The following is a 13,202-nucleotide window of genomic DNA, read 5'->3' as shown; positions in this document are numbered from 1 at the left end:
AAAAGATAAAAAGGAACTCCATTATTTATTTTTGGGAGAGAAAAAAAAGAAAAGAATAATACTTACTAAGAATAGAAAAATAAATAGAAAGTTTGAACTACAACAACAGTAAAGTTGTACGTGAATGGAAGTGAAATGGGAAAGATTCATTTTAGGGTTAAAGATGGTAACAGCAAGTTATGTAAAAACAAAAAAGTGAGTGTGTTTTAAAATTAGAACTAAAACTAAAATCTAAAACTAGCCTAATACGACCGCCAGTCCCAGCAGTTGGATATTGACAACCACATAAAAAAAAGGAGCAAAACACATCAGCAACACGTAGCCTGGATCCATGCAAACGGCATTTCCCACAAAACCCAAAAATAAATAAATTAATATTATTTGTGGACCAAACAAGGTCGTTCTCTTTCTCTTCTTGTTTCTTCTCTCTCTCGCACACTTGCCATTATTAAAGGGGGTAGTTCGGCTGTCCCTTTTGTCTCCTGATATCCACTAATAACAGAAGAAACAGAAACATTTCATTTCATTACAGGATCTTCACAACTTTCTCTCTTCTCATCCTTCATTATCTATAATAAGATCGAGAGCTAGCAGCTAGTGCTGCAGCTTAATTTTGTCTATTTTCTTGTATTGAGAAGATTTTTGGAAGCAATTTTGTTTGTTTTCGTTTTCAAGAATTCTTCACAAAACCAATACAATATGGTCACTTTGATGTCTCAAGAAAACATGGTTGCTTTGGTATCTCGCACTGGAAGGCATTTGCAACGATACAACAAGGGTCGGCGCCAAGTTGTAGGGTTGGTTCTCTTTCTCTCTCTCTCTCTCTAATTAATAATGAATTTGGTTTTCATAAATTTTGTTCTTTTTTTTAGTTTCTTCATTTGGTTCATAATGTTTCATCGTGAAATGGAGAAATACGGGAATGGCAATATGTCTGTCCGTCAATATATATATATAATATATATATATATATATATATATATATATATTTGGCTAAATGTTTATTGAGTTACCCCATTGATACCTCCTCCTTCTCAAAAAAAAGTTACCCCATTGATCCATTGATCAGTTAAGTCAATGGATTAACATCTGCTGGAATTTGATGTAATTACCTGAACATTTTGGTACCCTTTTGATGTTTTTCCTCTTTAAATCTTGTTTTGTGTCTCTTGATTAAATACAAGTTAAAGGTCACTTAATTTTTGTTAATTGGGGTTTTTTTTTTTCTTCAAAAAATTAAATTGTATATAAATTCAAGAAAACTCACAATTAATCATTAGTGTATCATTAAATAGTGTCGTTTTCTTTTGAAAAAGTACTATACCCTTGAAGTTTTGGATAACGAAGGCTTTTTTTTTTTTTTTTTGACATTTTCAGTGGATGCCTTTTTAAGTTTGTTCAAATTTGACATTTTTCATAGCTAAAACGGTCCGACACCACCGATTGGATGGCGTGATGGGAAAGGTTTACATTTTGTTGGGGGCCACTAGCCGACATTTTAGTTTTTACCTCTCTTTGCTTCTGTTTTTCTACTCTACTCTTATCACCGTCAGAAAATGTTGAATAATGCTTATTAATCTATTGACCTTTAGCGATGTGGAAACTTCTTTTTCCTTCCCCAAAATTTTATTTCTTTATTTTTTTTAACCCACACCAGAATCCATATTATATAGTACATAATTTATAGTTTTTGAATTTAAATTTATGACTTAAATTTGTAACTTCCGATCCATGAGGTCAAGACTCAATTTTATAATTGACATTAAATAAAAACAAATAATCTCACGAAACTGTATTGTGAGACTTTGGTTTCATATTTGATAGAGTTCAGGCTTTTATAGAACTCATGTGTGAAAGAGGTGTTCTATAAGACTGTCTCGTAAGATTATGCATTCTGAAATATATCCACAATTATAAATGATGGGCCTTATATTTTGTTTTAAGTGAAACAAAAAAGTTCTTGAATATCTTGGTAGCGTCAAAGAATTAAAATTCCTAGAAATAAAATTTTACTCTACAAAATTATACTCTTACTTTCAATGATTTATGATTAATTAAGTCTAATGTTAAAAGAGGAGTTAATTGTGAAGTGAATCCAATCTAGTAAATATTGAAGCTTTGTTCATGAGTCAACGAATGTATGTTCTTAGTAGCTAAAATGTACCACACTCTTTTTTTGTTGTATAGATGCATACCATACAGATACAAGTTTACAAACCAGACTTCCATTGAAGATGCAGGAGATTTAGAAGTTCTTGTCATCAGTTCTCAAAAAGGCAAAGGGATGTTGTTCCCAAAGGTACTCATATTGTGGTAACTATTTAGTGAATGTTATTATGGTGTGCTTGTTGTCTTAACTAATTTTAAATAAAATTACTTTCAAACTAACATGCATGTAATTCCCAGGGAGGTTGGGAAACAGATGAATCCAAAATAGAGGCGGCTTCACGGGAGACCCTAGAGGAAGCAGGGGTTCGAGGCATTATCGAGGTTAGTGGTTCTCTTGGAGTTCCCAGTTTTCCTCAAGTTAACATCAATATTGATACACACTTATTTTATAACCGAAAAATTAAAGATATAGCAAATTTCACAGTTATTGAAGTAGTAAATTTTGATTGGTATATAATAAAAGTAATCTTAATGGTGGTTTTATATGACATTGATGCTGCACTAATTTACATCTTCCACCTTACATAAGAAGAATTTTTTAACAAGGAATTTATTTCTCACTTGATTTTTTTCTTGAAGAGATTAATAAATTATTTTTTATGCTGTGTTACCTAGGCGATCATACAAATTAGTACTCGTATTATTATTATTTTGTTTTTCTTCTGAAATTTACCTCAGAGAATTCGTGTCTTTTTCCCCCACCGGAAGTATTAGGGGGTGAAACTCATTTGACTTAAAATTTATTCTTGACTATTTAGTTTTGTAATGTTTTTGACATGAAATTTCTTCTTGCAGTCTGAACTGGGTCAATGGAGTTTCAAGAGCAAAAGCCATGATACATATTATGAAGGATTCATGTTCCCTTTGCTTGTTCAAGAGCAGTTAGATTTCTGGCCTGAGAAGAATGCCCGCCAAAGAATATGGGTAGGCACAAATTTAGTGCTTTCCTATGCGAGTGTTTTGCCAAAATTTTGCAATATTAGAGTAGTTTTCTTCGAAAAATTGCTGTTGTTTTCCGTCTTTTTTTTTTTTTTTTTTTTTTTTTTAAGTACAGCTGCCGATGTTTATTTGTTATATATGTTGGTTATTTGGTATAGATGAGCGTGCCAGAAGCTAGAGAAGTTTGTCAACATTTGTGGATGAAGGAGGCCTTAGATAGATTTGTAAGTCGGCTGACTTCTCAACAATCTGCTGAGGAACAAGTGAGGACTACATGTGCAATAAGCTAGGACGACAAATCTGATTTGTAAATAGGAAATTGTTGAAGCACACACATCAATCTTGCTGTAATACCAGATGAACTAAGGAAAAATAGGATCCAAAAAGCAAGAAAGAGTGACTTAGAAAAAGGGATAGCAGAAAGTTGGCTTTTCTGTTTCTTGTTTAGCTTTCTTGGAATTCTCCTCCAAGAAAAACAGAAAAAAAGAAAAAAAGAGGGAAAGAATCAGGAGGTAAGCTGTGCTAAAGCTACGAATGTAGCTAGCTGAGGATTAGAAACTTGTTCACGAAATTTGTACATGGTTTCTAATAATAAGAAAGTTTTTGTTTCGGAATTCATCTTTGGGTGCATCTCATTATGTGAACATGGTGACAGTAAGATGACTTCAGTGGCCACTCTTTTTTGTCAACTTCAGTGGTCACTCAACCCTCTTTGTTACGCATCTGTCTTCAACATTTTTAAAGGCTTTTTGATTGGCAGGAACATTACAAGAAATGTAATGGGATGGGATGGGGTTAGAGTTCTGGTTCAAGCTTCCATCTTTTGATTGCCACTACTGCTCTTGCGTTTTAATGTCTCATGTATATCTTTCCAAGGACATTTGGCTAGATAGACCCAACTTTCTTCCTCCATGTTATGCAATTTCGACATGGCTTGTTGATAGTTTCATCACAAGGATGTGTTGCCCACATCGTCATCAAGACCAACCCCACTTCCTGATTTCATTTGGCAATTGAAATGAGCAAAGCATAAACATAATTATTAATGTTAAGTGTTGTATTTGCCTAGCCCATTTATGGGGCTAACATGAAGCATTAGACAAAGAATGGGAGACCAATTATCATAAACCCATTTGACTTTTCGAAAATTTTCAAGTTCCATACTTCTATTCCATATAACCTAGACAACCCAAAATAATTTCATTTACTAAATTAGTACACGGGGCCCTAATTCTTAAGTAATGAAAATAATTTCCCCCAATCAGATGGAAGAGTTGCTAATTTGTGTCTTTTTGGCCGAACTCTAGGATCGCCTAACTTTGACCAGCTTTGAAATATTCGTAAAATCTAATATTAGTTGAAAACCCTATAGCCCCTCTTCCTCCTCCTCAAGGGCACCGTTGAAAAACGACTAATATTGTAGTTGGAAAAGTTTCTTGAAAAACCAAAACAGTATAAAGAAAGAAATTTCCTTTGGCTCATGACCCATCACTCCTGTATTGGTTGGGTACAGGCTGGTAGTGTCTGGGTCTTGTGTGTGCTCCATTTCTTGTGTACGTCCAAAACCTATCCGTTGTTCATGTGTTTACCATGGTTTGGGGCTCGTCTGTGCACTTTGCCGCTCATCCTTGACCTCTTATGGCGTGAACTGTCTTCTAGTCTTTCATTTTTTATTGGTCTGCTTCTTTTCAAGGGCTGGGCCTTGCTTGAATTTTCTTCCTTTTAGTCCATTCTTTGTTCTACCCGTAATCTTGTTACCATTCCTGCCATACCACTCTGCTATTCTTGCTACGGTGTTATTTGACTCGTGTTTGCTGGGCCTTTTTGGGCTTGTTGCTCATCTTTCTTTCGATGATTTTGTATGGTCATTCATTCTACTTTTGGACTTTCTCAGCTCGTTACATTGCTTGTGGGCTCTTTTGTCCCATTTCTTTCTCTTTGGGACTCCTTTGCCCATTTGTTTTCCTTGGGCATCCTCGGCCAATTTCCTAATTCTGTATTCCCATGGGCACTTTACTAACTCTTTTGGGCTTTTTTAACCCAATTACTTTATCCTTCATCCTTGGGGCTCATGGGCTTTCCTTCAACCCATTTCTTTCTTACTTCATTACTTTAGGCCTGTTGTGGCCCATTCTACATTTCTTCATTACATAATGCTCATGAGTTTACTACTTCCTCCTTTGAGCTCCTTTAGGCCTATTTACTTTTCTCAAGACCTATTTATTTATTTTATGGGCCTATGATCCATTATTCCTGCCATTAATGGTTCTTTTTTATCAACCCACTATCCCTTTTCTTGCCCATATTGTTGGGCTTCTTCCTGCTGTTAGGCTTTCAAAAATGAGCATCAACATAATGTAAATTTATCTTAGGTTAATATAAGAGTTTTTCTAGTTAGTAATGGATTAAATGAATATTTGAAATTTTAGGATTAATATTGTATGTTTTGTTAAGTGATAGTGTTATCGCGGAATTATTTTATGTCTTCATTATGAAAATTATTTTTCTTTGACTTAAGCTTTGAGGATCTTAATTACAAAACTAGTGCAAAGTAAATTTTTCTTATTTGGATTGTGCATTGAGGTAAGTGAACTTTATATACTACTACCCTCGCATTCCCCATATTCATTGATGAAACCACGTGGATGTCATTTCTTGATGAATATCCACATTTCATGAGTGCCCTAAACTCACTGGCATTGTCTTTACATATGGTACCGTTTCTACATTTGACATGTTATCTTGTACTTCATTCTTATATCTTTTGATTTATTGCATTTGTGAAACTCATTTGATCGCTTTTTATATGCAACGTTTATTGAAATCTTTGCCATGAAATAAAGTGACACCACCATGGGGAAATATGTTGGCATTGATCCAAATTATGTAATTGGAATTGTAGAAATTGGGGATGTTATGGAAGTTGATGCATACTGTGATTTTGATTGGTGGTTATTATTTTTTAGTGACCCTACCCATTGGAGTAGTACCTAGGTGAGATCCTTCTTGCCGAGGAAATACACAGGACGTGGAGGAATATCAACATGTCGCATTGTGCATATTCTTGTTATTCATATAAATTGAGCAATGTTATTCATATAAATTGAGCAATGTTATTCATATAAATTGAGTAATCATTTTCTATAAATTTTTAGGTTGAAATCTATTGAGTATATTGACTTATTTCTTTTTTTTGGCACCTTTGTTATTCTGCTGGCCTTTTGTTTTATAGAACTTAGTGTCTTTTGTTCTTTCTTGCAAGTGGACTACTATTGAGATTTCAAGCACTTAGTTATTCAAAAAGAAGTTTAATATATGTTAGGATTTCAAGTTTTAATTTCAAAAGATTTCTTTGTGAGGCGTTATATGAGATTTTTGTATAGGAGTTTAGATCACTTGGTTATTTACAAATGATGAAGAAGAAAAACAGGGTAAATTTTCAAGAGTATGTCTAATATTAGAGAGAGATAGAGAGGGGGTAGCAATTGTGTAGCCATCCATAATGCATAAAGTCATGGTGTATTTTTGTAGACACACTCAACTCAAGCCTCCTTACCGTACATTGAGAAGATGATTGAAACACAACTTCTTAGCTAAATTGATACCTATTAGTATTAAGGATTGAATATAGGATGGTAAAGGATGACATAAGGTGAAAGATAATTATTGACATGTGAGCGGTGCTAGCACTAGTAGTAGTAGATAGAACTGGGTCAATTTGGGCCACCTGTGGCATGTGAGTTTTGTAGTTTATCTAAGCTGACGGAGTTGAGATTTGGGCTTATTTCAAGAACACTAGTGTGGGTGTCACGTGCTTGCTACCATTTATGTGAAAAAAAAATTAAGATAGAATTTTTATTTGAAGAAGTATGAAATTATATACATAAAAAATGTTCTCCTCAAAAAAAAAAAAAAAAAATTAAAAATGCATGTCATATAAAGTTAATCTTATTCGTATAAGAATTTTGATACTTATTTGCTAATTGCAATATCCACTCATTAAAAACTTCTAAAAATAATAACAAATATCATTATCTTCTAACGATAAGCAACTGAGTTTTGCTAAATTCTTATCACAATATTTAAATTTTCACAATGAATGATGTCATATGCTTCAATTGAAATTCTTCATCAAATACCTTCAACCATACGCAATGAAAATTTTGTCATTCATACTTTCTTCTTTATCATTCTACATGAGGTGAAATTTATAGTTTTGTTAGTTTTTAATGAATACCCATATTATGCAAGAAAAGGGGAAAAAAAAAAAAGATAACAAAAGGCAAGGAAATAAAATACCTTATATTACCATTCCAACTTTCTAAACATTTCTATCATCTAAAATTCAAATACATGAAGAAAATTTTTGAGATGTTAAAATTTAGTGGGAGTATTTTAAACATTACACGATGGAATATTTTAAGAAGTATAAGCTTTTATTAGATTTTAATTGAGAGAATAACAATATGAAATATTTGTTATTTTCCAAAATATTAAGGGGAAAATTGCATGATTTTAAAGTTTAAGGAGACATTGTGAATTACCTCAGACATAAAAGATGAAAAGTATTTTAATTCTAAGTTTTTGTTTTTTGTTTTTTTTTTTTTTGTGTATGTGAAAAAAAAAAGAAAGAAAAGTCAATCTAAGAAAACAGTACATGAAACAATGAATTTTGGCTTAACAAAAATGAACTAATAAATTTTTTTTTTCTAGAAACACAAAGAATGACCCAACATTTTTATAATACCTTTAGAATTTTGTTATATTTTACTTTGACTTATAAAGAATTGACACCTCAGTAGTTGTAAAAAAATTGTGATGACAACAAAATGTTTCAACATTTTCACAAGAGAAATGTTATGTTTACAACATTTTCATTACAAGTTATAAGTAGTGGGTTGTTACAGAATGTTATTAGTGGACAAAAAAGTAATTTCATTGATAAGTTTAAATTAAAATAACAATTTACCACTTAAGATTTGTTATTAAAAAATGTTGTAAATGTAGTACTTTTTTATTTTATTTTACAATAACCTTTATTTTTAGTTGTGGTAATAGTATTAAATACAAAGTGTTATGTCTACAATTTTTTTGCAATACTTTTACAATAAATTTTCGATTATAAGTTATTAATGATTCAGATTTGAACTCACCACTAAAATTATTTTTCCCACCAATAATAGTAAATAATAACTTGTTACTTAAAATTTATTGTAAAAATGTTGTGGGTATAATATTTTTTTAATGTTAAAAGTTTTTTTTTCTCACCAAACTCACCTTTTTGGCTTGTTACAAAAGGCAAATGTTTAATAAACCAAATGCACTGTAGTTAGAGCTATTGGATCTTTTTATATAATTAGTAGATATTGTGAAATTTGTTATGTTAGTATAATAATATATATACCAACTCATTTAAATACTTAAAAGAAAAAAAAAGGCACAAACTGACCATTGAAATGAAAAAAAAAAACTATATTTACTGTAGCTACAGTCTTAATTGAACAAACCAAAAAATATTGTATAATTGTGAAAGTATTGTAAAATTTGTTGTATCAGTATAACAATTATATGCGAACTCATATAAATATTTAAAAGTAAAAAAAAGCACAAACTGATGACTGAAAAAAAAAAAAAGAAAAAGAAGAAGGAAAAAGTATAACTAGTGTAGCTACAGTGTTCGTCAATTGAACAACCCAAAAGACACTGTAGCTACTCGCATTCGAGCTCTATATATACAGAGATAGTGGGTTCTTCAAGTCTTAAAAAATGGGCTTTCAACTTTAAAAAAAAAGAAAAGGTTTCCGATGAAAAGTGTTTTGGTTGGGCCACAATTACGGGGAATGCTAGGCTAACAGTATCATAAGATTGTTCCTTAGGTGGGCTGGACATTTCAGATATGGACCAATTGAAATTAGTGGGCATACTAATTGGTGTTTCTCTTGAACTTGAAGCTTGATCCAGAACATGAGGCTAATTCTCACAACTTGAAGGTTACAATGGCAGGAGCATTGGCAAGTGGCTACTCTTGACGTTTATCAGAGTCAGACATAATGCACAAGTTATGGGAAGCACATGTCCACCGCTTCTTCTATCTGCATTTCTGGTTCTCTTTTGACGTGGCCTGATTGAATTTAAACTCTAATATCATAAGAAATCATGACGTAGGTATTTACGAAAATATCATAATATTTATCCTCCTATCAAGAAAAACAAAATATGCAATTGATTCTTTTTAAAAAAAAGAAATAAAGGCGGCTCGTCTCTCAAGATATTTATGACAGAAAAAGATAAGGTTTTGGAAATAAATACAAATTTTAAACGCCGTGGTCACAGGTCGGGAAGGTACCAATGAAGAAAGGCTGGAAAGTGAAAACAAAGAAATATGGATGGGGAGTATTGCGAAATGATTGAACTAAAGAAAGCTAACGGATATATATATATATATTAGTAAGTTAAGACGTTATAAAATGAATTATTGAAACTCGTTAAAAAAATAAAAAATCACAATTCACCTTATTACTATTATGAGCCTAACGGTCCGCATCCCGTTCCCTTACAAGCTAGTTGCTTCATCTGATCACATTAGTTTGTTGTAGGGAGTGGTCGAAATTTAAAATTGTGACTTTCTAGATAATGATATAATAAGAACCAACTTGAAAAGCACTATAATAAATTGACAAAAATCTGAATTTTTATTAATTTCGAAACTAAATTACTTTTGGAGGCTAGAATGCATTTAAATAATAAAAAGAAAATGTAAAACTATTAAAAAAATGTATAAAACCGTAATTTGATTAAACAATATTAAAAACACTTAAAAATAAGAAAATAATACCCTAAACCTAAAATAATGAAAATTACATAAAAATATTAAAATTATTAAATTACAAAAATTAAATTGTAGATTATACCCTACATCATTATATAAAAATATTAAAATTATTAAATTACAAAAATTAAATGATAGATCATGTCCTACATGAAGAATGTAGACCAATATTTTATACCATAACTTGATTGAATTTAAACTCTAATATCATACGAAAACATATTCAGATATTCTAACAAAATATGCAATTTGCAATTGATTCTTAAAAAACAGCTCCCTCAAACAAAAGAAAAAAAAAATCTTAAAAAACAAAAGAAATAGAGGCGGCTCTCCCAAGATTTTTATGACCGAAAAAGGTTTGGTTTTGGGAAAATAAATACACGTTAAATGCCAGTCTTTTCACTTTTTTTCCCAACTTGTGTCCTTTCTCACAAAAAAAAAAAAAAGAATTAATAGCGGAAAGGACACATCGAAAAAACAAAAGAAAAGAAAGGCTGGAAAATGCAAACAAAGAAATATGGATGGGGAGTATTGAAATCAAGAAAAGTAACGGAGATAACACTCAATGAGTAAGTTTAAATATCGTTTATTTAGTTAAAAATTAAAAATAATAAAAAAATGATAAAAAAGTTATAATTTATTTTATAATTATTGTTCATTAGCCTAAATATACTGTTCATGTCTCATAAACAGTGCAGTAGGCGTAGGTTAAAGAAAAAAAAAAGAAGCAAATACAGAAAGTTGCGCTTCCCAAACGCTCACCTAATAGTGATAAAATTGTTCTTTTTCTTAAAAATAAAATATCCACTAGGAAACCACGGCAATCAATAGAAAGAATAGCATATTAGACACACAGATTCAGATAAATACGACACTTGATACAATTGTAATCAATGACTAAGATTGAAAGTTGATAAAATAACTTTCAATTTCAACTATTAAATAAAATATATTGAAAGAAAGTTAAAAATTTAAAGTTTAAAAGTAAAAAATGTAAAAAAATTTGTGAGGGAAAGTGGGTAAATTGCATGTGCAATACCCACCCGATCTCAATCCTGAGGCACACCACATTATTATTTAAAAATATTTGCGAAAAGCAAAAATAACGATTGCAAGTTAGCACGAAAAGAGCATTATTTGGGCTTCTCTCTCTAATGGCGTCAAATAATTCAGTGAAAATACTTGACGTTTGCCGAGTGACTCCATTACCAAGCTCACTAGTTTCAGCCATACCAAGTTCTCTCCCTCTCACCTTCTTTGACATACTCTGGCTTAGATTTCCGCCAGTGGAGCGAGTTTTCTTTTATGAAACCTCTTCTACTAACACAAGCTTCATGGATTCCATTCTTCCAAAACTCAAGCACTCACTCTCCCTAACACTTCATCACTTTCTCCCTCTTACTGGTACCTTCACTTGGCCTCAGGACTCCCTCAAACCTATCATCAATTACACTGAGAATGATTCAGTTTCACTCACTGTAGCCGAGTCCAATGCCAACTTCTATCATCTCTCAGGCAACAACTTTGTTGAAGCTGTGGAATACCATCCTCTTGTACCTGACTTGCCAACATCCCATGAACAAGCCCCAGTATTGTCGCTGCAAGTCACGGCGTTCTCAAACTGTGGGTTGTGCATTGGAATTACTACACACCATGCTTTTCTTGATGGAAAAAGCTCAACCATGTTTATGAAAGCATGGGCTCACTTGTGCAAACTCGGAGGAAATGCTTTGTCCTTGGTACCTGAGCTAACACCAAGCTTTGATAGGATGGTTATCAAGGACCCGGCTGGGCTTGATTCAATCTACTCGAACGGGTGGTTGAACCAAGATGGGCCACACAACAAGAGCTTAAAGGTGTGGGAACTAAAAACACCACCAGGTGTGGTACGTGGTGCGTTTGAGTTGACTCGAACAAAATTAGAGAAGCTGGGGCAGTTGATAACCAGTATTCTGGAAGAGAACAATGAACAAGAACAACCAGTTCACTTATCAAGGTTAACGCTGACATTTGCCTACACATGGGTTTGTCTAGCTAAGGTAGAAGCAGTAAGGGACAACAAATTACATCTTGGGATTAATGTAGACGCTAGGTCTCGCTTAGAACCTTCTGTGCCTGGGAATTATTTTGGAAACTGCCTTACTGCTTGTATTGCAATTGCAGAGAGAAATGAGCTATTGGGTGAAAAGGGGGTGGCTGTGGCTGCGAAGGCTATAAGTGAAGCCATAAGAAATTTGGATGATGGTGTCCTAAAAGGTGCTGAAAAATGGCTGTCACTACTGCTTACTTTAAAGAAAGACAAACTATTTGATGGAGTACCTGGAATTGCTGGGTCATCTCGATTCGAGCTTTACAATACAGATTTTGGATGGGGAAAGCCAACGAAGGTAGAGATGATTTCTATAGATAAAACAGGAGCTATACGTGTTTCGGAAACTAGAGATGGTGCTGGAGGTATTGAAATAGGGATGGTTTTAAATAAACATGTAATGGAAGAGTTTGCTTCAGTATTTGCCAAAGGACTTGAAATACTGTAAAGTTACATGTAACTTGCAAGGTTATGCATGTAAGAGAGACGATGTGTGAACTGTGAGGCCATTTTGGTTGATTAATTTGATATTTTTGTTTTGTGTAATGTCAACATAGTTTGTGATCAAATATATTTAAATCTTTTGTCAGGTTCATGAAAAGCAATAAGGATGTTGATAAACCAGTCATAGCAGGGTTGTTCTTATTGAATTGAATATATTAGTGTCAGTTAAGAATAAAGAGATCTTAGCTTTAGAATTGGTATCAGTCCTAATTCTAATATTTGATTTATGATTCTACTCTATAACTTCCAGATATGTGAATGAAATGCATATTGTACACTTTCTCTTTGTCTCTCTTTTTCAATTGTTCTTAATTTGTTATTTGGTTAGATGGAAAGTGAAAACAAATATTCTTAATTAACAATATGGAGGATTGGTCCAAGTCCATAAGGTAGTCAGGGGCGAATTGATTTGTGGGGACGAATTGAAGCTGGTAAGGACTGAGGATGATACCCGACTGATGAAGGGTGAAATAAAGCTGGTGAAGCCCATCTGGCTGGTTGGTGCATGCCGAATTGACTTGTGAGACCCATTTGGTTGATGAGAGATAAACTGGCTATAGTAAAAGTCGAACTGATTGATATGGCACTACCTAGTATGGCTGGGCTGAGCTGACGCTGATAAGGGCCAAGTATGATATAGTTGGGTCATCACGGCATGGTCTTTTAGTTGAA

General features: G+C 32.9%; 2 protein-coding genes across 2 annotated transcripts; both read left to right on the top strand.

Moving 5' to 3' along the window:
• The first annotated feature begins 481 nt into the window (after positions 1-481).
• Positions 482-3,726, top strand: LOC142608317 (nudix hydrolase 17, mitochondrial-like). The gene is made up of 5 exons (XM_075780103.1): positions 482-797; positions 2,188-2,299; positions 2,407-2,490; positions 2,965-3,093; positions 3,267-3,726. Exons 1-5 carry the CDS (start codon positions 700-702, stop codon positions 3,396-3,398), a joined length of 555 nt encoding a protein of 184 aa, XP_075636218.1. The 5' UTR covers positions 482-699; the 3' UTR covers positions 3,399-3,726.
• Positions 3,727-11,012: 7,286 nt separating this feature from the next.
• LOC142622289 (phenolic glucoside malonyltransferase 1-like) lies at positions 11,013-12,625 on the top strand. Its single transcript, XM_075795736.1, has one exon. The coding sequence runs from the start codon at positions 11,092-11,094 to the stop codon at positions 12,472-12,474; it is 1,383 nt and encodes a 460-aa protein (XP_075651851.1). The 5' UTR covers positions 11,013-11,091; the 3' UTR covers positions 12,475-12,625.
• Positions 12,626-13,202: the final 577 nt, after the last annotated feature.

The sequence above is a fragment of the Castanea sativa genome, chromosome 1 (assembly GCF_040712315.1).
Source record: "Castanea sativa cultivar Marrone di Chiusa Pesio chromosome 1, ASM4071231v1".
In the NCBI taxonomy this organism is placed as follows: Eukaryota; Viridiplantae; Streptophyta; class Magnoliopsida; order Fagales; family Fagaceae; genus Castanea; species Castanea sativa.
This window is presented reverse-complemented; position numbering and strand designations above follow the sequence as displayed.

What these genes read in the sequence shown, in the direction of transcription:
- LOC142622289 (XM_075795736.1), top strand. Translation starts at nt 11,092, where the DNA reads ATGGCGTCAAATAATTCAGTGAAAATACTTGACGTTTGCCGAGTGACT.
- LOC142608317 (XM_075780103.1), top strand. Translation starts at nt 700, where the DNA reads ATGGTCACTTTGATGTCTCAAGAAAACATGGTTGCTTTGGTATCTCGC. An exon ending in AAGGGATGTTGTTCCCAAAG is followed by an intron (nt 2,300 to 2,406) that starts GTACTCATATTG and finishes TGTAATTCCCAG; the next exon opens with GGAGGTTGGGAAACAGATGA. An exon ending in ATGCCCGCCAAAGAATATGG is followed by an intron (nt 3,094 to 3,266) that starts GTAGGCACAAAT and finishes TATTTGGTATAG; the next exon opens with ATGAGCGTGCCAGAAGCTAG.